Source organism: Linepithema humile, chromosome 7, assembly GCF_040581485.1.
Source record: "Linepithema humile isolate Giens D197 chromosome 7, Lhum_UNIL_v1.0, whole genome shotgun sequence".
NCBI classification, from domain to species: domain Eukaryota; kingdom Metazoa; phylum Arthropoda; class Insecta; order Hymenoptera; family Formicidae; genus Linepithema; species Linepithema humile.
This window is the reverse complement of record NC_090134.1, coordinates 10,332,717-10,357,334: the sequence shown is the minus strand read 5'-3', so window position 1 is coordinate 10,357,334 and position 24,618 is coordinate 10,332,717. Positions and strand designations below refer to the sequence as shown.

General features: G+C 46.0%; 1 protein-coding gene and 1 long non-coding RNA gene across 15 annotated transcripts; one reads left to right on the top strand and one right to left on the bottom strand.

The window, feature by feature from the left end:
- The first annotated feature begins 536 nt into the window (after positions 1-536).
- Positions 537-24,592, top strand: kis (kismet). 14 transcript variants are annotated; one of them, XM_012371645.2, is made up of 21 exons: positions 2,326-2,468; positions 6,385-9,612; positions 9,740-10,060; positions 10,636-11,033; positions 11,110-11,466; positions 11,578-11,875; positions 11,953-12,465; positions 12,595-12,831; positions 12,934-13,250; positions 13,344-15,548; positions 15,729-15,818; positions 16,473-16,670; positions 17,437-17,860; positions 17,936-18,221; positions 18,347-19,602; positions 19,719-19,962; positions 20,088-20,361; positions 20,487-20,628; positions 20,711-20,822; positions 20,928-21,481; positions 21,649-24,592. In XM_012371645.2, exons 2-21 carry the CDS (start codon positions 6,490-6,492, stop codon positions 23,716-23,718), a joined length of 13,419 nt encoding a protein of 4,472 aa, XP_012227068.2. In that variant the 5' UTR covers positions 2,326-2,468; positions 6,385-6,489; the 3' UTR covers positions 23,719-24,592. The 14 variants fall into 14 exon arrangements, with proteins under 14 accessions (XP_067215155.1, XP_012227068.2, XP_067215162.1 ...); XM_067359054.1 differs by lacking the exon at positions 2,326-2,468 and adding an exon at positions 537-1,647 and having other exon boundaries at positions 20,711-21,481; XM_067359061.1 differs by having other exon boundaries at positions 12,595-12,819; positions 17,440-17,860; positions 20,711-21,481.
- Positions 2,160-3,977, bottom strand: LOC137001072 (uncharacterized). The gene is made up of 2 exons (XR_010891217.1): positions 2,617-3,977; positions 2,160-2,372 (listed from the first exon to the last, which is right to left on the bottom strand). It is a non-coding gene; the product is annotated as an uncharacterized lncRNA (long non-coding RNA).
- Positions 24,593-24,618: the final 26 nt, after the last annotated feature.

Here is a 24,618-nt window from a genome sequence, read left to right as displayed (position 1 = left end):
TCTTTGGCACATATAGTTATTTCCATAAATTCCTGGTAAAAAGTATAAGTTTTGCACAATCGCACTTTTGTTTATTTTAATTGGTCTGCAAATTTTTTAATATACATGAAACGAACAACTTAGAAATTCACTGTTTATCACATTTAATTAAACTTCATAAATTTGCTCTTTCATATCTGTAATTTTAAAGTGGCTTTGTAGTGATCAAGTACATCTTTATTTTAAAAGAAATTTTTTGTGCGTGTATATAGAAAAAAAAGTGGATCATTAGCTTGCGAAGTAGGATATTTCTTTTTCTTTTTTTTTTAACGATGAATCGAGTTTTCTTCGATCGTGCAAGGTAAAAGCACAGTTTAAGAAATGTATGATAGGCGACGTGCTTTCCAGTCACTTTCTGGTTTTCGTTAAAAAGACCAATCGTAGAGATAGATAATGGAGAATTTACATTGCATTCAATGACTGACGTTCAACATCCAATTGGAAACTTTGTATTTTAGGAACACACTATCGTCGATGTACAGTTTCTAGGTACACGTTTTTTTATTTGTTATCTAATTGTGTACGCATTTAAAATACAATTTCTGTGCTCTGTCTCTCGTTATACTTTTCGACACTGTGCTGAAGCTGCACGGCAGCTATTGAAAGGCCATTGCCGTCGTCGTCGTCGTGTCGTGTCAGTGCGTAACCTCCATAAACTGTAATTCATTAGCAGTTAGAAAATTCGGGGCCGACCGTTGTAACTTTCACGCCATTTCTCACGATGGAGCCAGCGGCACCGAGTGGCACTGGCGTCGTCCGGCGCCGAGGATGAGGATCGTCGCGTATTTTGGCGTATGTATCGTCGAATTGACAGGGAGAGATGGACGTTTATAAACGCGTGGAAAGAGAGTGCAGCTGAGCTGAGAGTGCGCAAGATTTGTGGCGACGTCGTTACGATTCTCGGCGTACATAAGTACGTACGACATACGCCAAATCGAGTGAATGGAAAAGAATAAACGACGGCACGGAGAAGCACAGGTACAGAGACGAAACATTGCTGTGATCTTTCCACGGAATTAGGTTACGGTGTGCAACGAATCGGAGTCGGTCGGTGCAACGAGACGAGGTAAAACGTTACACATGGATAATGTGTGTCGCCGTCGCCGCCGCGGTGAAGAAAGTGGCCAGTGAACGGATTCGTTTATTTGATTCGGTCTTTTAATACTCGCGCGACGCACTCCGACCATTTGCGGATCCATTTTCCTGCTCTGGTTTCGGATCATTCGCTTTCGCGATTCTCTCGTGTGTGATTTTCTGTGCGTGTGTGTGAGTTTTTTTTTTGGATGCCTCTTGATGCTGCACCGAAGCAGCAGCTATCGAAGGGCCATTGTCGTCGTCGTGTTGTGTCAATGTAACTTACGGCATCAGCAATAGCAGCAGTAGCACCACCACCATCGCACAATCATTACTTCTACTACTACCACCACCGACGCCTCTTCAGTAATTAAACCAAACAAAATGGACACCAAGATAACGATTGAGCGAACATTTGTGTAGTTTGGCTCTCGTTCTCTGTTTCTTCATCCGTCCTCTTCTTGGGTCTGCCTTGGGTTTTTTCTTTTCTTTAGATGGAACCTCAGAAAAGATGGGATCGCTTTTCGTGCAACTGTAAGTTTTTCTATGGATTATTATCGAAAAAAATTGTTGATTTATCCGCAAGAGCCCGGAGACTTTGTAAACGCAATATATTCACCGATCGTGTCTCCGATCTTATTATCGATAAGTTCGTTCTTTTCGGCTTTGCTTTTTGTATGTGTTTTACAGAGTTTTTCTTTCTCCCAATATACGCTTATACTCAAAAACATAAATACAAAATACAATACGCGATGAAACTAAGGACGGATCATTTAAGACTTTTCTTCACAGTTAATTGCATCGATTTATTTCTTTTGTTTAATGGATAAGTCATTCATCTGTGTTTTCTTATCACTGGTTTTCTACAATTATGATAATCAAATTTTGTTAATTATAATTTTATTTTATTGATTTTAACGAAATTGTGTTTAAAAATTTGGCATAAATTATTGAAATTATTGCATTACATATTGCAAGATTTTACATTAGATATATAGGATATTTTTTAGATGTGCATGAGATTGGTGTGATTATTTAAAACGTGATTTATATATATATTGCGGATAATGCAAAATGCAGTTATATTTTTGTATTAAATACAAATGATCTTTTCGAATTCATTATTCACATGTATATATCAACAAGATTTTTGATTGATGAACGTGTTTCTCATAGGATTTTCTGAAGTCAGCTGGTAAGCGGCGATTTCTTGTGGAATCTTGGAATCTTAGATTGGAAAGGAGAATCGCATAGAATTTCTAAAAACACGCAAAAAACGATAAATGAGAATATGCTGCGTAACGATTGTTTTAGATGTCGCATTTAAAATTTTCGCCAAAAAAAAGTTGAGAAAAGTAAGTAAATTTATCGATTACAATGGAGAAATTGCTTTTATGAGAAAATAAGTTCTTTATAAATCAAGATCACTCTCGAGTGGAAAGTTTTCGAATTTAAGAACCGTTAAGTGACGTTAAGACCTGCAGTCGCGTCGGTCATATGTACCTTTTGTATTCGTTGCCGTCGTTGTCGCATTTGGCTGCCATTTGAGTGTGGCACATCGAGAGATGTATTCGAATCGATACCTGCGGAATACGATTGGTTAATCGAATATCCTATGCGCGGCTATCGGACTTTATAAGCTAAAATCTGATTGGTCCTCTTTCTCGTGTAATTTCGACTCCTGTCTTGCCGCTACCAATTGCGCGGTGCGCCTTTACCTCGATATGGAATACTGAATGCGTTGCTAGTGTGATTCGTCCATAGCGTTATATTCTCTTGCTCTCTTTCTCTCTCTCTCTCTCGTCTCTCCTCCCCTTCTCCTTCTCGCTCTCTCTCTCTCTTTCTCTTTTGCACCGTTGTTACCTATCCTTTCACTAAATTTGCCAACTCTAACACACACACTTTCTAACTCATCCATTCACACTCGCGCGTCACCCGTAAATTTCTTCGTCGTAAAGAGACTTGGAATACTTTGCAAGGTTTATTCTGTTATTTTACATTTCCAAACGGACGTACTGCAATGAGACTTTTCCATTGATATATTGAAATAATTACAAATTTGTTGTTATTGGCGCATCCGTATTTATCTACGTATTATCAGATTGACGTTACTGACGCCTTTGCAGAAAACGCGTTCGCTTTTGTAGTGTGCGTGATAAGAAAAACGTGAAAAGGATAATAAGTCTGTTCTTTTAGCTTTGCACCGTTATATTTTTCGTATTTGAAATGAAACAAGTAGATCTCACAGGGTACAAGAGAAAAAATAAAAATTTCAAGAAAGTTTGATAACGAAAGAGAGTAGAATTAAAGTAAAGAAAGTTCCTACATTTTGTATGCGTTTTTTGAAACTGCTTCCGAGTAGCTAAATCATTTTCATATTATCGCAATAAATGTACAGATAAAACCTAGCAGATTCGTTCGTTTTCACTATGCTTTCATTTCTTTTTCATCCCCGGAAACCTGGGATATTTCGTTTTGAATGCGGAAAGTGCAGGTAAAACGGATAGACGTAACAATTTACGAGTACGGCTCTTCGACTGCCGCGCACCTTCCGAAAGTGCTCGGGCGCGTATATTACACACCACACACGCACACGGCAAGCCGGTACGTACACGACAATGTAGCGCGCGCATGCACGAGAAGATATATATATATGATATATATATATATATACATATGTATATATATATATATATATATATATATATCAGGAGATGCGCATGCCGCCAGGTGGTGCGTCGAGCGAATAGTATGCGCGGCCTGCGCCGCCGTCGCCGCGCGTGTGCTTGCTTGCGCGCGAGAGGTGCTCGTTCTCTTGGCCGTAACACACCGGCGACACACTCTGGGAAGCGAGTACGTTTACTTGCGGAATAGCAGCAGCAGCAACAGTAGTAGTAGTGGTGGTGGTGGTGGTGGCGGCGGCGGCGACCTCCTCCTCCTCCTGCTTCTCCTCCTCCTCCTTTACCTCCTCCCGTAGAACGGTACAGGACAGGGTAAGCGAAGACGAAGAGAAGAATAGTCCTGCGCACGCGGTGGGGAAGGAGACGAAGAGCGACTAGTGAGCAAGTGAGTGAACCATTTGTATGAGAGGGAATGAGTGAGCGAGAGAGATATATACGTGTATTATATAGATGTGTGAAATAATTCGAGCCTACGGACACGCTTGCACGTCCGATGATCCCCGTACCGCCACCGTTGCCGCGGCAGGCTACTACTTCCAGTGAAAATCGTGTGAACGCGCGCGTGAGGGTGGTTTTGAGATAGATGAAACGCTGGTGGCGTGCAGCAGCGCGTCGTCCTTAGACTGTGAGATACTTCGCGGGACGGGAGAGCAAAGCGGCAGTGTACTTGTCTCATCTGCTTGATTGGTTGGTCGCCGCCAGGAAAGTGCAGCCGCTGGAAAGAGTGCTGGGTATGGGCAAAAGACGGTGTGACGCGGAGTGACGCGCTGCCGCCCGATGTCGGAATATCGAGCGTCGCGGTGGCCGCGCGACAACGATGAATTCTCTTTCGCGGTGGCTCCGAACGGAAATCTCTCTTTCTCTCTCTTTCTCTCTCTTTCTCTCTCTCTCTCTCTCTCTCTCCCGCATCGCGCTCTCTTGCCCGCGATAATGGCGTACTTTCCGTGGTCGTCGGGCCCGACGTTTTTTCTCACTCGCTCGTTCTCTTTCTCTCTTTTCCTCCTTTCTCTTCTTCTCCTCTCTCTCTCTCTCCTACCCTGTTTTCTCGCTCGTCGTCATCGAGCCATTGCGTCGTCGGTATGAGTGATCAGGCGCTCGTGAAAAGACTCGTTGCCGATTTCAACGTATGCCATAACCCTACAGCGAGCCACACAGCGGCTTTCCACTTTACGGTTGTAAAGACGCGACGATGAAATACGGCCAAGCGTAAGCTGTGATGAAAAAGAGAGAGAGAGGGGGGGTGAAAGGGAGAAAAGGAGAAAGAGAGACAGGGGGAAAAGAGAAAGAGAGAGAACAGAGCCTCCTTTTTCCCTTTTTCTCATCGTTGTTCGTTCGGTGCAGTTTCGACCGTTCGTTCGTTCACTCGCTTGCTTGCTCGCTCTCACTATCTCGCTCTTTCACGCACTCGTCGAGTGAATGTATGTTTGTTCCTTTTCCTCCGAGACATGAGAATTCTCTCCTCTTCCTCTCTTTTTCCTTTCTCTTCTCCTCTTCTGTCATGCGCCGCGTTGCATTTGTCAGTATGTATCAGGTTTGTTGCCCCAATTTTTTGTTTTGTCCGCTTGCTATTCCTCTCTCTTTTTCTCTTTCCCAGCGTTCGCTTCTTCGTTTTATTCGACGTTGTATATCGATCGCGTCGATTTTCATCAGTTTCCACCGTCAATATATTCGGACAGAATGTTTATTTATGAAGCGGCAATGCCATATTGTTGCACGTAAGGATTTCACGCTATTACTTACGCCGGTAGTTGTGCACAGTCTTTGCACAGTTTTGACAAAAGTCAAGTATTGCCAATTGATAATATTTCTCTTGTTGCGTCTTAACCCTTTCGTTATGAAGAATCACCACAATAATTTTCCGGAAACATTTACTATGCGTAAAAAGCCACCACAGTGACTCATTAAAAGTTTCACTATGCGCACGTAGTTATTTATTGTTAAATCATTAAATAGCGTTTAGTAGTTGTTATTTACGATAATTTATATAGATACTAATTGTGCGATGCATTAAATTTTATACACACGAATATAACAAGTAGTCTGATAGTAATGTGTCGATGTATAGGGTCGCGCTAATAGTTTAATTGCCCGCTTTGATTCGAGTTGTTCAGTGTAATCGCGCCTCGATGTTTTTCTCACTTATCTTTCTATACTTTTTTTCTAATAGCTTGCGTACAATTAAAAAAATCAGGATACTTCAAACGAACATTTTTCTTCGTATTTTTTATATGAATCTATAAAATGGGCTAAAGCTATTTTTATAAAATTGAAATAATTACGAACATATATATATAAAATTTTGCACGATATAATCGCACTAGTCTCTTATCAGTCTACTTTAATATGACTAATAAGATTTTATGCTATTTCAAGGTCTTGATAAAAGAATATAGCCGGATATTGCAAATTGAGATATATTTCGAGGGGGAAAAGTTATGGCGATTATGAGAAATTGAACCATAAGCGTATAGCTTTTCCCCTTTGGCGTATATCAACCTCGACGAGAATAGGATTAGTTATTCTTTTACATTGTAACGTAGTGTGTATTGTCGGAGAAAGTATTTGGAACATGAAATTTTGATTGTTTCAGAGGGCGAGAGCGTGAATTTACCATGGGCACGTTACTGGCTATAGAAGAGATCGTACAATATTCTCGTAAGCCTGAAATGGGGGTGAAGAGTCCTTCAGCGTAGACATGGACTACGATCTGTTTGGTGAAGATGTCAGTGGCTCGATGCTCGAGGCTCTTCCTGATCTCGGAGGGAATGATCATTTCGATCCTGCGTCTGCGAATAATTCCGTAGCGGTGTCCAGGGACGGTCTGAATTCTGGTCCTAATGGAGGAGGGAGTTACATTAGTCAATCCTATAACATTTCCCAAGAATCTCCAATACAAAAATTGACTTCATTCGGCGGATCTGAATTTGGTGGCTCGAATCAATTGCAAAATCCGTCGCAACGCAGTATGTTTAACCAAAATCTCGGTACGTTCGATAGCGCCTCACCTCAGCGTGCCATGGTGCCAGGCGCCTTTCAAAATCAGACACGCAATATTGCACCGCAGCAGCACAGGGGACCTCATCCGGGCAGCGGTGGTCAGTATCCTAGCTACAATGACAATATGTATTCTATGGAAACTCAGCAACACTCAATGGCTAGAGCCAACATGAGTATGGATCCCAGCCAGCAAGGCTGGCCGGGTAACGGCAGTGGTTACCCACAAATGCAGAGGCATTACAATCAGATGGCTCCACAGCCTACCGCGTATAGGCAACACATGCCGCCACAGTATTCACATCAGCAAGAACAAGCCGGCGTTATCAATCAAAAGATGCAGCAACAGCAGCAGCAGCAGCAGCAGCAGCAGCAGCAACAACAACAACAACATTTCGGTAGTCAGCAAGGAATGATAGGCAACATGGGGGTTTTGCATCAATCCATGCAGGCCGGCGCGACCGGCGGAGTTTATCAACACATGGTCGGACAGCAGCAACATTATCAGCAAGGTAATTCGGTGGCGGCGATGTATCAAACGTCGCCCGGCTATCCCGGCTTCGCCTCCGCCATTCATCAACAGCAGCAGGCTCAGCAACCGCCTCAGGCGAGAATGCCGCATCATCATCCGACGCATCCAACTCACCAGCCGCATCCGTCTCATCCTCAGCAGTATCCTCAGCACGCTCCTCAGCATCCGAATGCGCAACAACAACCGACGATGGATCCTCAGTATCCTCATCACGCACCGTCAATGTTCAACCAACCGCAGCATTCGGCGCCACCGCCGCAACAGTTTGGCACGGCGGCGGCGGCGGCGGCAGCTAAGCACTCGACGAGTCCTCAGTATCGCGCTGCATTTCCGCAACTGTCGCCGCAGATGTCGCCGCGGCCGCAAATGTCTCCGCGTCCGCCGGCAGTGCAGCAACAAATGTCACCTCGACCCATCATGTCGCCCGCCAAACCCACGACTTTATCGCCACATCCCCACGTGCAGCTTCCTCATCAGCAGCAGGGTGGTCAACCTAATGCGATGTCGGTGTCACCGTGTCCGCCTACACCCATGCAGATGAATCCATCGACGCAGCAACAGCAAACCACACTGCAGGCATTGGAGCAGATGGTGATGCCGGGAGTTGCCGTGTCGAACTCTAATGTTTCCGCTCCAGATCAATACAATCAATTCCAAACGCGTCCGCCAATGTCGCAGACTCCGAGTGTTATGCCGCCACAACCGACGCAGAGTCCCATGCCGGCTCAAGTCACAGGACCAAGGATGCCGATGCCCACTCAATGGCAACCGCATTCGCAGCAGCAGCAGCAGCAGCAGCAGCAGCAGCAGCAACAGCAGCAGCAACAGCAACAGCAGCAGCAACAGCAGCAGCAATCGCAAATCAGGCCCGGTATTGGCGTTAACGAAGATAGAAGTGTAATGGACCCTCAGCAGCAGGCGCCGATAGTATCCGAGCAGAGCGCTCCGATATTTTCAGTCACCGGACCACCAGAGTCTACCGTGCACAACGTTGCAGAAACGACAACAACGAGCACAACGACAACGAGAGAACCGACAACGACGACGGAGAACGTCGTGCAGAATCCTGTCGAAATCCCGAAACAACCAGAGCCTGAGTCTTCTTTGCATCAAAGCGCTCAGCAGAGTCAGCAGCCGGACGCGACTGCGCAACTTGGCCCACCGCAAGTTGATACCTTGGCGCAAAATAACTCGCAGAACAATCTGTCCTTGGATCACGCATCGACGACGGGTAATATTCCTACATCGGCAACTATGTCTCCGATCGAGACGGTGCAGTCTCTTCCAGCGTCCAGTACGAGCGGAAATATGGAATGCGCAACTGCGACGTTGCAACAGCAGCAGCAACAAACGGTCGTTGCGCCTGTTCAGAATCCCGTTTCCAATATTGAAAGTCAAGGTGTGTGTGAAACAAAGTCGCAAGAACAAAATATAGAGGTACATCAGCCCTCGTTGAGTAGTACAACGCAACAACCCATGACACAGCCGCAGCAGCAGCCGCAGCAATCACACATTCAACAACAATCTATCACTTGCTCGCCGCAGCAATCGATGCAGCAGCCGATGCAACAACCGGTGCAACAGCCGGTGCAACAATCAATGCAGCAGCCAGTGCAGCAACTTCATATGGTTCAGCCACAAATAGTCCAACCTCAGACAACGATATCGCCTACTCAGTCGCAACAGTCGCAAATAGGTCAGACGCAACCGACTCAGATGAATCAACAATTGCCACAGCCGCAGCAGCAGCAGCAGCAGCAAATGCCGCAAGCTCAACAACAACAACAGCTGCAACAGATAGCACCGATTCAGCAGCCGCAAATTCCTCAACCTCAACAGGCCGTGCTGAATCAAACACAGCCGGTACAGTCGCAGCAAATTCCGCAACCTCAATTAGGACAACCTCAAGCTCAGTTGGTGCAACCGCAGCCTCAATTGGCACAACCGTCGACTCAGCAAGGTCCGACTTGCGTTACGCAGCAGGCGCAATCGACGACGGCGACGCCGTCGCAAGCGCAGCAGCCACCGCCGCCGCCTCATATGCAATCTCAACCTGTCGGTATGATGCCGCAGAACGCTGCGCTGATTCCGCCGCAGATGCCGCCGCAGTTGCAAACGTCGCCGATACAAAATCCAGCACCCCAGATACAGAATCAAAATGCTCAGGTGTCATCCGCGCATTTGAACGCTCAGCAGATACCCACGGTCAGTCAGACGACCGGGATGGTGCCGCCACCGCCGCCGCCGCATCAAGCCGCTGTACCTGTACCAAATTCGCAAACACCGCATCAGGTATTTTTCTTCTTTTTTTTTTTTACAATTAATATTCAGAAAACATTACACATCAACGCTTTCTTTTATGATATACATCCGTGATGTAATATTCTACTGTTATATCAATTATTTTTTCGAATAACAGTACCTTCCTGGAGGCGACATGATCACCGGCAACACCATGCCAAATATGTACAGTATGCCGGCTAATCCTGCACCAGCACCCGTTGCGGCGGGTGGCTTCGGCGCACCGCTCACGCATCATCAAGAACGAGCCGCGCTACAACAGCAGTTGCAGGAATTGTTTTGCATGCCACCAGCTCCGGAAAATCAGGAAAAGATAGTTGCCTTGCAGGAGAAGCTGCAGGCATTGCAGCAACATGAGACGACCGAGCAGTGCAACGGCGGTTCGCAGTGCATACTACAGACACCGATGTTTACAGCTGCTGTAGTCGATAGCCCGCAGGTAAAAATAGTCACGAGACTGATCAATTTGTTAGTTACAAAATTGATAATATACTTTACATAGAGAGATTTTACATTTTTTTAACATAAATGAGAAAAAGAATGAGCAAGCGTGTGAACTTGTGTAGCTTGCATTGTCAGAAGAATACAAATGACACAACAATGCTACGAAAACATGCATTTTAAGATAATTATAACACAAAGGTAATAATATCATTTTTAAATTTTGCTGGATTAAATTTGCAATAAATTTTACGATAATATAAAGAATTTAATATCTCGCAGTTTTTATTCAGACATAAATATAATTAATATGTCCAAAAATAATAAACTTGTCAAAAATCTATAGAATCTATTGATTATTAATGCGAAAAATTTATTCAGCAATCATTAATTACTAATGCTAATAAGTATTATTAACTGAAGAGAGATAATTCATAAAGTGCTATTTGAGTGTGATACGCATAGTGATAACAGATGATAAAATTACAAGTGCTGCGATAATGGCTTTTCTTTAAATCAATTTCGTCAACTCGCGTCGGGAAGAGTCGTATTTATAAATATTGCGTTACTTAGGTGTCGAGTACCACTGGACGCGGTCGCAGCAAAGGCACGCCGCGAGCGAAGAAAAGCCGGAAGAAAGCCGATAAAGAGGCATCCGCGCCAAACACTGCCACTCAACAACCTGAGCAACCCTTGTCGGATAATAAAGTCACTCCAGGCGACAGTAGCAATATCGTGGACAGCGTTGCAGACTCGGAAGATATCAAACCGTCTTCCGGAGACATAGAAGAGGAATGGAACAAAGGCAGAAAGTCACGATCGCCTCGAAAACCGCGCAAGCCGAAGGAACCGAAAGAGCCGAAAGAGCCAAAGCCTAAGAAGGAGCCAAAACCACCGAAGGAGCCAAAATCCCCGAAGGTTGCGAGAAAGAGGAAAGATAAGGATAAGGAGTCCACGAAGCGTAACAGAAAGTGAGTATATTGCGTATAGAAAATACCATACTATTTATGTACATAACAGCGTCGTTAATATACTGCTTTTTTCTAGAAAAACCAATCAATCCGAGGACGCTGACGATGAAATCGTACGTGAAAACGAAGAAACTGCCGTTTCCGATTCCAGTGCTGTCAAGGACACCGAGACCAAGGTCTGCGAATCATCTATTCAGGGTGATCAAGAACAGGTGGACTCTTCCACCAACGAGCCTCTGTCGGGCGAAGTAAAAGAAGAGGGCAAAGAGAAAACGGGAGCGGAGGATGCGCCGGAAGAAGAAAAGAAAGAGGAAAACTCGGAAGCGTCCACGGCGACTGCTGAAAATACGAGCTCCAGTAAGAAAAAGCCCGCGGCTAGAAAACGATCGAGCGCAGGCAAAGTTTCTGGAGGAAAATCTTCCAGAAGTTCCAAGTAAATATAACTTTTTATATTATAATATACATACATATATATATATACATATTTCTTAATTTTAATTATGAACAATCGTATATGCGTGTAACTTGATTGCACTTTCTGCAGAAAACGCAAGAGTCGCATCGCGCCAGATTCCGATGGTGAAGAACTGGCGGCGACGCCTCCACCGTCACCGGAAGCCGGTGATGATATGAATAAGCGACGTTCCGCGAGAAACACTCATCGTAAAAAGTACGTGGATGATGTAATGTTACGATTCTCAGACGATGACGTTCCTATACAAGAGGCACAAGTCTCGAAAAAAGTGGAGGGTGCAAACGCTTCGAAGCCCGCAGCCGCTAAAAAGGAGGGCGCCGCTGAGGGCGGCGAGGTCGGACCCAACAAACCGAATTTTGTATACATTGTACGTACCTTTTGAATTGCTAATATTTCTTTCAAAATTATTATAATTTCAAATGTACTTTTTTTTTTATTTTGCAGAACACTACCGACGAGGATTCTATGGTTGTGCAACATATTTTATGCTCTCGAATGGGTAAGAGAGAAGTTAAGCCTGTACCACCAAAGGTGGAGGTACCTCCGGAAAAGAATGGAAATGCGGATAAAGAAGAGTCTGCTGACGACAAGAATACAGTCTCTGATAATCCTGTGAAAGAGGAAGATGCAGAAGCTCCCGAGAAGGAAGCAAAGCCCGAAAGTGCGAAAGACGAAGACGAGGACGAGGAAAAGAGTGAAATAGACAATGTGAAAAAGGAGGATGCGAAGAAGCCGGAAGAATCGTCTACGGATTCGAAACAAGCCGAGGCTGCCGTTGTGGAGACAAAGCCACAGTTTATCGAAGTCGAAGAATATTTTGTTAAATATCGAAATTTTTCATACTTGCACTGCGAGTGGAGAACGGAAGAGGAAATGTACAAAGGAGACAAGCGTATTCAGGCTAAACTGAAGAGATTCAAGCAGAAGCAACAACAAAACACTAACATTTTCGAAAATGTACATAATGTTCATTATATTAAGATTCAAATATACAATATAAAGTTACCAGCATTAAAAGTTGATGTGCATTAAAATTTAAAACACGAGTTGCAAATCAAAATTCTTACCTTTTTCTCTGATTCTCAGACTGAGGATGATCCCTTCAATCCAGACTTTGTGGAAGTGGATCGAGTTTTGGACGAAGCAACCCACACAGATCCGACTACCGGGGAAACGGTTCGACATTACTTGGTCAAATGGCGGTCTCTGCAATACGAGGACTCCACTTGGGAATTAGAAGAGGACGTTGATTCCGAAAAAATAGCACAATTTGTCAGATTTAATAAGGTGCCACCCAAGGAGCAGTGGAAGGTATGTGTATGTGTATGTGTATTTTTTTTTTTTTTAATAGAATTCATACATTTGATATATTCAAGATTGATTTACTTATCTGTTCCAAATAATGTACTCTTTGTGTGATTTCAGCCAAAAAAGAAACCCAATGCTACAGCTTGGGTCAAGTTGGAGGAATCGCCGATTTACAAGAATAACAACAGTTTAAGACCGTATCAATTGGAAGGATTAAATTGGCTGCTGTTTTCTTGGTACAACGGACACAATTGTATTCTTGCCGATGAAATGGGCCTCGGGAAGACAATTCAATCTCTGACGTTCGTCGATGCAGTCTATAAGTATGGAATTCGCGGACCGTTCTTGATTATAGCTCCTTTATCGACCATCCCGAATTGGCAACGAGAATTTGAAAGTTGGACCGACATGAATGTCGTAGTGTATCATGGATCGTGAGTATACTTTCACTACGTACAAATTTAAACACGCGTCTGTACGCGTAAGTGTGGATGAAATTGTTATCGGTACGTTTTTTTCAATTGCAGTGCGGCCAGTCGTACTATGCTCCAAGAATACGAAGTTTATTACAAGAACGAGAAGGGACAACAAATTAAAGATTTGGTCAAATTTAACGTGCTAATTACAACGTTTGAAATCATTATAACCGACTTTAATGAACTACGCGGATACAATTGGCGACTCTGCGTCATAGACGAAGCTCACAGATTAAAGAACCGAAATTGCAAACTGCTCGAAGGGCTGAGACAATTGAATTTGGAGCACAGAGTGCTCTTGTCGGGCACGCCGCTGCAAAATAATGTCAATGAGCTGTTCTCCTTGTTGAATTTTCTCGAGCCGCAACAGTTTGCGAGTAACGAAGCGTTCCTGAAGGAATTTGGTAATCTGAGTAGCGAAGGTGAGGTACAAAAATTACAACTTCTCCTGAAACCGATGATGCTACGTCGCCTAAAGGAGGACGTTGAGAAATCACTGGCGCCGAAGGAGGAAACGGTCGTCGAAGTGGAATTGACAAATATCCAAAAGAAGTATTACCGGGGCATCCTGGAAAGAAACTTTTCGTTTCTCGCGAAAGGCACGACGTCGGCCAACATTCCAAATCTCATGAACACGATGATGGAATTGAGGAAATGTTGCATCCATCCATTCTTGTTGAACGGCGCCGAGGATCAGATACAGTTGGACTACAAGACCGGGGAGAAAGAAGATTCCGAGGCGTATTATCACGCACTGGTGAACAGCTCCGGCAAGATGGTTCTGATCGATAAGTTACTACCGAAGCTGAAAGCCAGCGGTCATCGAGTATTGATATTCAGTCAAATGGTTAAATGTTTGGATTTGTTGGAAGATTATCTATTGTACAAGAAGTATCCTTATGAAAGAATCGACGGGCGAATTCGCGGGAATCTACGACAGGCAGCTATCGATCGTTACAGCAAACCCGATTCGGATCGCTTTGTCTTCCTGCTCTGCACGAAGGCGGGTGGACTCGGTATCAATTTAACCGCGGCCGATACAGTCATCATTTACGACAGCGACTGGAATCCGCAGAACGACTTACAGGCGCAGGCACGTTGCCACCGAATCGGGCAGCAGAAGATGGTGAAGGTGTACCGTTTGCTGTGCCGCAACACGTACGAGCGTGAGATGTTCGACAAGGCTTCTCTCAAGTTGGGACTCGACAAAGCGATCTTACAATCCATGAACACCAGTCAAGGCGGCAAGGATCCCAGCAATAAACAATTGACGAAGAAGGAAATAGAGGATCTGCTGAAGAAAGGTGCTTACGGCGCCATCATGGACGACGACAATGCCGGCGACAAGTTTTGCGAGGAGGACATTGAGCAAATACTCGAACGTAGAACTCAAATTATCACCATAGAAGCGGAGAAGGGCTCGACGTTCTCGAAGGCGAGCTTCGCGTGCTCGTCGAATCGATCCGACATCAACATCGACGATCCCGACTTTTGGAAGAAGTGGGCGAAGAAGGCGGAAATCGACACGACGGAGAAGAAGGAAGAGGACGAACTGGTGATATCCGAGCCGCGACGGAGAACGCAGATCAAACGTTACGGTCACGACGAGTCGGTGGTCGATATGTCCGAGTTGGACAGCTCGGACGAGAACAGTGACGACGACACGAGCATCGGTCTATCCGGCAGGAGTAAAAAGCGACGCGACAAGTTCGGCAAGAAAACGCGCAAGTTCTACGACGAGTACGTACCGCGCGAAGGTGAGGTGGTGTACGGCAGTTGGGCACGCAGCGAGTGCTTCAAGGTGGAGCGCGGACTGCTTACGTTCGGCTGGGGTCGCTGGGAAGAGATCCTGCAGCACAGCCAATTCCGACGCGGCTGGCGTGAGGTCGACGTTGAGGATTGCGCGCGCGTCATCCTGCTCTACTGTCTGCGCTTCTATCGCGGCGACGAGAAGATCCGCAGCTTCATCTGGGAGCTCATCACGCCGATGGAAAACGGCGAGAAAGTGAAGAGCGTGTCGGTGAACACCGGCGGCGGCGCGAGCGGCGGCGGCGGTGGCGGTAGCAGCAGCAGCAGCAGCAGGAACAGCCGACAGAAGAAAAAGGGCTCTCGCGTCCGAGAGGGCAGAGAAACCCGAGGATCGGTCATCAATGGCGGACCGAGCGACCCTAATCACTGGAGCACCGCAGAGAAGTTTGACGGGGACATCTTTCTCGAGAGCAACTACAGGAAGCATCTTAGTCGACACGCCAACAAGTACATATATAGATTTTCCTCCCCTATTCGCTTTTTTTTCGTGAATTATTCCAAAGCCAGTTTACTTATTTGTTGAAAATTACGTTTAGAACTATTATTCGTTACTTTTTGACACTCGAACACGTCGATGCTTGGCCAAGTCTTGGGATTGATTTACATCGATCGATTCTTGTTTCGCAGAGTACTGTTGCGCGTGCGAATGCTGTATTACATCAAGCACGAGATCATCGGCGACTTGGTCCAGCACATCTCCGACGGCGTTCACGTGAGGTAAGTTTCCATCGCCCTTTTCTTCTCACGCTTTTTCGTGCCACAAATTTGCGGTACTATCATCTATCACGTCAATTCGTGTATTACTCACATATGTGCTTACCACGGAGCTTAGCATAGTTGCATGTGCGATGTATTTGTTGATATCCTGGGAGCTGTACCTGTATGAGGAATGCTCATAGAGCCGAATCTCGTTGACCCATGTAACTCTAGCAAAACGACTACCACACAGTTGGTTTTTTTTTTATCCTCTGCGCTACTAATATAAAAATCGTTTCCCCACATCCTATATGCGCATACGTCTGTGTACGTACACAACATGCAGTACACGCGCGTACGCGAGAGGCATACTCTCGCGTAAAACAGTCGCGCGAGGATGGTGAAACGCTCTACAACGGAGAAGTGGTAAGATGTAGGGACTAGTCGCTAAGCAGTGCACTGTAATCGAAGGGAGAGGCGTGTAGCGTTTGAAATCCTAGTGAGTCGGGACACGAGTTCGTGTCACGACATATTTGTCACAAAAAGGAAAAAATTTTTTTACAAAAAGACATCGGTAATTTTATCGGCTGTGAACGTTTCTTTAGAAATTAATGAACACATTGATCGGCGCGCAAATAAATTGGCAAATTTTTGTAAATCGAAACCGCCCTACAGTGCGTTGCCGATAGACCCTCCACAGTTGACGGAGCGACCGGCGAAATGGTGGGACGCAACGGCAGATAAATCCTTAATAGTCGGCTGCTACAAACACGGCTATGAGAATTACGACCAGATGAGGACTGATCCCGCGCTTTCTTTCATTACAAGCTGTCCTCCCCCTTTCCAGAACTCTCAGAACAAGAGTACCGCCGAGTGAGTATCTTGGTATTTTTTTTCTTTATATTTGTCACACATTTGTTTATCTCTTCTTCATTCTTCTCTCATGCGCTGCCTAACTGTCCTCTAACACATATGCCGCTTGCACCGCTGCTTCACGATACATGTGTGTGTATGTACATACAATACATACGCGCGCGCGCGCGCACTCGCGTGCGCGTTTATGCGATTACAGCTTTTATTTTCAGCGGTAGAATGACCATAATGTTAATGTTCATTTAGCTTCGCTCTCCTAACGACCTAACAACTTTATATCTTTACGCAAAAGTGTTGTTAACACGCAGTCTATGGTACCTATAGCAAAAATTCAGAAGGGAGAGAGTCTAATTCTATTCTTCTTGGACTAGAATTGTTTACACACGGACGACTACGGGATTGAGCTGCTTCTCCCAGCTCTTTGTACGGCCGTTGCATTGATTTTAGATCCGAGAGCCTTTACACATCTTATTGAACAAAAGTAGATACTGTTTTCTTTTTTCTAGTTTTCTCCGTATCACAGAATGTGATAGTTGTACAGAAATATAAATCGGATAATGTCGATTAACCTTTTCATTCCCAAATACAAAAATGCAAATGCATACGATACAAAAATGCAAATAGAGTGGGAACGAAAGGGTTAATATTACTATGTGATGAGAGAGAAAGAGTGTGTGTGTGTGTGTATCTTGTTTGTCTCTTGGGAAGAAAGACATTTGAAATAATTTTTATTCCATCAGCATTAAAAGAATTTCCGAAATTTCAGCAGCAGCAGCAGGGACGATAATAGCCTGGAGAACGACGTGGAAGACGGCGAATCGCCCGGAATGACGAAAGATTCGAAGGATTCTGACAAATTTAGTCGAGAAACACCGGCGGATTCCCCCGCCATCTCGAGTAAGGCGGACACGCCGATACCGGAAGCCAGCGGCAGTCACGACGGAAACGACTGCCTCCTTCCGGACGACGAAAAGACTTGGCCGTCTGTGGTGGATCTTAATACGCGATTGCGGCGCGTAATATCTTCCTACCAGCGGAGCGTTAACAAAAAGGAGGACGTTAAAATCATACCGAAAGGCAAGATGGGAATGGAGGGCGAGACTACGTCCATGAATCACACCGGCATGATGCACGAACCGCCCTTGAATATGCAGGGATGGGACTTGCAGCAATTAGCGATGTATCTCTTGGTTAGTATACACGATAATCCGGTTGTCGCTCGTTCACTTTGTACGAAGAATTTCTCACACCGACCTTGTTTACAGAAGATGGAAAAGAGAGAGAAGATGGAGGCTATAGTGAAGGAACGAGAACGCACTCGTATCGAGGAGCAAAAGGCAAAGTGGACCCGTCGCGAAGAGAGCGAGTTCCTGCGAGTGGTGTCCACGTACGGTGTCAATTACGATAGAAAGAAGGCCCAGTACGACTGGACCAAGTTTAAAAGTATCGCCAGATTCGACAAGAAGACGGACAACGATCTCACGGATTACTACATGTCGTTTAGAGCGATGTGCAAAAAAGTCTGTAACGCCAAGCTGAACGAGGACGAAGGTACGTTGGGTCTTTTTTTCTCATACGATCAAATTACAATTCAATTAGGTTTCTCCGACGTAATTGAATATGCGCGTGAAAAGATTTTGCCGCGTGTCAAGTACTTGACTTTGTTGACGTTGCAGATTTTCCAGATGTTCCGGTGGATCAGCTGAGCCCTGCCAAAGCGAGGCAGATACTCGATCGCGTTGACCTCCTCAGCAAGATTCGCGAAGAGATTCTCTCGCATCCGCATCTCGAGGAGCGACTCTCGTTGTGCCAGCCGTCGGGAGATACGCCGGATTGGTGGCTGCCGGGCAAACACGACAAGGAACTGTTACTCGGAGCCGCGAAGCACGGCCTCGGACGTACCGACATCACGATAATGAACGATCCAGATTTTTCGTTTCACAAGCTTCTCTCGAGGGGGATATACGCGAGCACGCAGACACCTAAAATGGACAAGTCCGAGAAAACGATAAAGATCGAAAATAGAGAGGATATCTTGAAGTTTGACAAAGACGAGATACTCGTCAAACTGGAGAAGGGCGAGGGAACTTTAAAGATTGAAAAAGTTGGAGCGAAAAAGGACAAGGATCAAAGTGCCGACAAGAAGTCTGAAAGTGTGGATTCCGAGAAGAGTCAAGTAGAATTGACTATTGTGAAAACGGAGGCTAAATCGGAGGAAAAATCTGTCGGTAGTTCATTGACAATCACCACCGTCGCGAGAACATCGGACGTCGAACACGTTGTTGTAAAGAGCGAGGAGAAAAGCGAACTGGAGCCAGTTAAATGTGATAGCGCTACCAAAGCCAATCAGACGAGCACAGCCAAGTCGATCGACGAGAAGCCTGTGAAGGAAGCCGGTTTAGAAAGTGCGGAGAGTTCTACCGTTACGGAGGTTGAAAGAGAGGACAAGTCTCAAGAGAAGGATGCCAAACAAGAAATCGAATCCACCGAGAAATCTGAGGAATCGCAATCTCGGCAAGACGCCACGACTGAAACAACGGAGAAAAATGATGCGGAGGTTAAAGAGAAAGTCGAGAATGTCGAAAAGAATGCTGAGCTTACCGAGCCGCCTGTCGAAAATGATAACGACAAAAACACAAAGCCGGACAACGCACCGCTCAAAGAAGAGGTCGAGACACAGGAAGCGAAGAATTCGGACATTACCAAAGAGAAAGCAAAGATATCCCAAATCGAAGACAAGTGCAGTGTCCAGGCTGCGGAACTGAAGGCCATGTTCCCGGATCTAGAAGTGATACAACCGTTGTCGCGGTTAACGCAGATCGACACGTTCGTTTTGCGAGACAAGCCGGTGGATTACAATACAAGCGAGCAGCCAACAGTGGTGCAGCTTTTGGCGCATGGTTGTGGCAATACATCGATAAAATGGCCAAAGGTAAACCACCTTGAATGGTGATTTTTTAAATATTAATTTTAACTCTTGTTACGTAAAGTCATGTGTACAAGACTGGAAGTTTTGCCAAATTTATCAGTCGCATCTCGTTTTTTCAGGAACACGCGATCGAAGCTCGTTTGATGCACATTGTGCACGCAATAGAGCACAAAGAATGGCCGGTTTCAATCAACTTTAGCGCCGGCGAGGAATCGGACATTGCGCAAAACGAGAAGGAATGTTCGGAAGTCATAACGATCACTACGGACCACGGAGTGTCCAGGTCTATGACGAGCGGGAACAACATCTCCGCTTCGAAGAAACGCAAGAGACACATTGCCATCGACGTAGAAACTGAACGAGGTATGAGCTTTTGAAATTTCATCGTGACGCTTTTATATGTCTAATCGTGTCACACATTTTGGTCGAACATATTGTTGTCGCTTTAGTCGCGTCGCATTTACATTTCATCATTTCTCATTGTGCAGCCAAGCTTCACGCGCTTCTCAACAGCAGTCACTTGAGCACACAGTCGCCCGCGCCTCTCAGCAAACCGGTCGTGCTTTCCGGCTCGACCACCTGGGAGATCAATGACGAATCCCAATCCGAGGAATCGCGACGTTCCACGCCGGTCCCGCCCCCGGCGCATCAGCAAGTGCGAACGCCGAGCATACCTTTTGACCTAAAGTACACCGTTCCGGGAAAAACGACCGTTATACCCGGCACATCGAGCACTCTGACGCCTATCGATCTGTCGGCTGGGTAAGACATTGAAATGTGTTGAATCGGCGCGAGTCGGTGCTGCGAATTGAATAACTCAACAGCATTGCAAATGTCTTTTGTGTGGAAATATTACAATCGTTACGCATATTTATCTTCTTTTTTAGATATCCAAAGTCAAGCTCTGACAACAGCAAGGACATTATGAACGAAGTGCAAGACTTTTCTATGCCAAACAAGAATAAACAAGTCAGCAACAAAGGAAAGTTGGACAGTATGCTGGACAAACTCATGAAAAGGAAATCCTGCGTGAGTAATGTTTGGATTTTTCTAATATTATTAATTTTTTACCATTCTACATTTGATAAATTGTAATTTTATTCTTCATCAGCCTACGGAGGAACCAGTGGTCGGGAAGGAGAAGAAGCGCAGGAAGCTGGACGAGATAGTGCTGGGTCTGAGCGCCGCGAAGGAGCAACAAAGCAGCCACTATCCTGAACACAGTAAGAAGAACACAATTACGCCTAACGTTACCGTGACTCCGACTTCGGCGCCGATCGGGCTTCCCAATCCTCCGACGAGCAGTCAGAAACCATTCTCCATCACAGTTACGTCAATTCCATCTTCACGAGCCTCGAGTTCTACCACGACCGTTTTACCACCGCCGTCATTGCACTCGCACAAGGATACCTTCTCCGCCTTGCTGGCTCAGGCCGAACAGCAAAATCGAGAACTGAAGAAACAGCAGCAACAGCATCAGCAGCAGCAGCAGCAGCAGCAGCAGCAGCAACAACAACAGCAGCAGCAACAGCAGCAGCAGCAGCAGCAGCAGCAGCAGCAGCATCAACAGCAGCAGCAGCAGCAGCAAGCATTCAACTCGGCCCACTCGTCGTCGAGCAGCAGTCATCGAAAGAGTTACGAGGCGATGATCGCGGACATCAACAAAGTCGCCGAGTACTCATCCAAGATCGGCTCGTATTCGCACGAGGCCAAGGTAAATAAATGGTTGGCGGAACAAAGCGCTATATCGGAGCAATTGAGCGCGGACTATCTGAATGCTCCTCGACGACGTAGACCGCGCGTTGATCCATCTCTGCTGGATTGGAAGAAGCTCACCGGTGAAGAAAACGTCGCCGTCATCAATCGATTAACCGGCAAGAAGGTTTGTCGAAACTGCTTTACTTTTACATAAATTTTTTAACGTTTACTTTTTAAAAATTGCTTAAACGGTAAGATTTGTATTGTATTTCACAATTTATTACGATAAGAAAGATGTAACGTTGTTAAATTTATTCTATATGGACACATCATGTTTCCGTTCTTTTTCAGGTTACCGGCAGCAAAGCACCTCAGTTGAAACGACTCGGGCAATGGCTGGCGGACAATCCGATGTTTGACGTCGATCCAAAGTGGGCGGAACTGGTAAAGGAACGCGGTAATCTTCCGCATGATCTTCAGAAGAGACTGCCAGCTAATGAGCGCGGTGGCGTAAACAAGGGCAAGAGTCCGGGCAGACCGCCCATGATGCCCAGTCCTACGAGTCAGTCATCGACGAATTCCGCGAATCTGGCGACCACGTCGATGGCGTCGGGCCTCAACTTCCCGCTTAGCAATCTGAACAACTCTCTGCTCTCAGGTTTGTCGCTGAGCAACTTTGATCCGAAGAACAATCCACTGTTGATGCCATTTAGCGGTTTGTCGAACCTAAGTGCGCTGAGCGGTCTCAGTAATCTAAGCAACATGGGCTTGACGAATTCGTTATTCGCTAATCTGGCTGGATTGGGCTTGCCGACATTGGCGGGCATGGAAGCGGCGTTGAACGCGCAAGCGGCGACTAGCAATGCAGCAGCGGCCGCGGCAGCGGCGGCGGACGCGAACAATCCAGCTGTGAGTTCAGCGGGAGGCGGAAGTGGCGGCAAAAATGGCGGTGGCACGAGCTCTTCATCCGGTATAAGTGGCAACGCCGGAAGTGGTAATGTCGGCGGCACTGGTAGCGGCAGTGGTGGTGGCGGCGGAGGCGGCAGCAGCGGTGGCGGCGGCGGTGGTGGCGGCGGTGGCAATAATAACAGCAGCAAGTCACGCAGCAACAAACTCGATCAACCAACAACGAGCGGCAAATCGTCGTCCAGCGGTCCGTCAACCTCATCCGCTTCGTCCGCGATGAGTCTGCAGACCGCCACGCCGCTCCCGTTCTTCTTCACGAATCCTAGTCTTCTCTACACGCCATTGAGCCTGGGCGGACTGAATCCTTTCTCCATGCAGCCCAGCAGTATGTCGTCGGCCTACGAGAGTCTCGCCCAATGCGGCCTGCTGAATCCACCGACGTCCAGCGCTTCTACAGTGCGAAAATCAGCTTCGTCGAGCGGCTCTTCCTCGAGACAGCGTGAAGCCGTGGGAGAATCATCGACATCATCGTCATCATCGACAAAACGAAAGGAATCTGAAAAGAAGTCATCCAGATATCCGGCCGTGGATCCGGCTGTGACTTTGCAACAATACACGGATTTGGCAGCATTGCACGGCAGCGAAGAGAGACGCCGCGCTGATCAGCAGCAGCAGCAGCAACAGCAGCAGCAACAACAGCAGCAGCAACAACAGCAGCAGCAGCAGCAACAGCAGCCGCCACCACCACCAGAAAAGAAGGAAACGACGGAGCAAACCGATGTTGTGGCAGCGGCAGATCTGACGGAAAAGAAAACTGAACGGAAGAGCAAGGAGCAGGAAATGAAGGAGGCTCTGGAGCATTTGAGTAGAACCAGCGCGGAATTGGTCACGCGAAACATCGAGGACACTCCGAGAGGTGAAAAGAGAAGCCGCAACAGCACGGACGGCAATCAAAATTCTGACCAGCAGCAACTGTCGACGCCGCCAACATCGCTCGAGGTCACTCTGGAGCCTGTTGCGAAGAAAATGCGTATCGAAACGGACACGAGCTCGAAACCGTCCTCGTCGAGCAACGATGTGCCGACGGTGGAGATTGAGCCGGTGACAAGACCGTTGCCAACAACACCGACGAAAGTGGCCCAGCCACCCTTACCGGAAGAGAGTAACGTTTCACCCGCGGAAACGACCAAGAAAGAAGCGAACGAGACGACAACTTTGGCCGCAAACGCGACGTCGCCGTCGACGCAGCATTCCAGTGTGAAAAGTGATAGTGGTAAATCCGTTGCGTCGGAAGCGGAAGAGGACGGTAAAGGCGGCACCAAGGCGAAGAAGGCGCGTAGCGGTAAGCGGTTGAGTGTGGAACCGCCACCGGAACGCAAGAATCTTCGTTCAAGCGCCGGTAGGCAGGCGCGAGCGGCTGCGGAACGACAGGCGAGAATGGAAGGCGAGATGCAGCACTCCGAACAGCAGCAGCAACAGCAGCAACAGCAAGACAGTCATGTGTCCGGCGAGTGAGACACGAAAATACGTCAAACTGCTATCTCGAAACGATAAAAGACGAAGCCCCAGCGATTGGCGCGGCGTAGCGACATAATAATAATAAAAAAAGAACTGCGTGGACACACGATCATTGTTCACAGTTTTTTTCTTCTATTCCATTGATCGCACAACGAAGATCTGTATGTAGATAATTTTCTGTTTGTCATTCGAGCAAGTGTGAAAGCGCAAAGTGTTGTTTCTCAACAGATTGCTTAAGTACATAATCCATCGAAGGCGGAAAGAAATAGCTACAGACATTGGTGGCGGAATTTACCGTAGCCTTTGGTTCTTCGATTATACGTGAATGTGTATGCACAAAATAGAACTCCTCTATTCCGCAGGAGACGAAATGCGTATTATTATTCGTTGGCGACAGTGTGTGACAGTGCGCCTTTATTGAAAGGAGCTGAAAAGAGAGAGAAATCTCTCAAATACGAAGGCTGCGATAGTATTTTATCACTCGATACTTTACTGTAGTAATTAATTTTTAATTGCGTAATATAATAATAAAGGTATAGTTTTGTTAAATTTATTATCCTATAATATATCTTATTGGTTTTGACCAGGGACTGTTTTATATAAAAAGAGATATATATATATACGATAAGATTGTGTACTCGCTATTATGCATAAAGCAATTTACAGACAAGAAACGCGAAGTGAAGTATAATCGTAATGTAGAAAAAAATGATTACAGTAATAACTTAAATAAAGAAAAATGTAAATATTACGTATACTATGCCTATAGACAGTAAATCGTGTACTTGAAAAAGAAAATGTATATAATAACGCAGTGTACTTTTAATTACATTAGGCAAAACAATAAACAGCTTCTTTTGTTGTTTGCAAATTGCGAGAATTCGAATCTTTTTATTT

Excerpts from the sequence above, each read along its gene's own strand:
- kis (XM_067359054.1), top strand. The coding sequence starts at position 6,490 with ATGGACTACGATCTGTTTGGTGAAGATGTCAGTGGCTCGATGCTCGAG. Across the intron at positions 11,467-11,577 it reads AAATCTTCCAGAAGTTCCAA|AAAACGCAAGAGTCGCATCG; the intron begins GTAAATATAACT and ends CACTTTCTGCAG. Across the intron at positions 20,362-20,486 it reads CCTATCGATCTGTCGGCTGG|ATATCCAAAGTCAAGCTCTG; the intron begins GTAAGACATTGA and ends CTTCTTTTTTAG.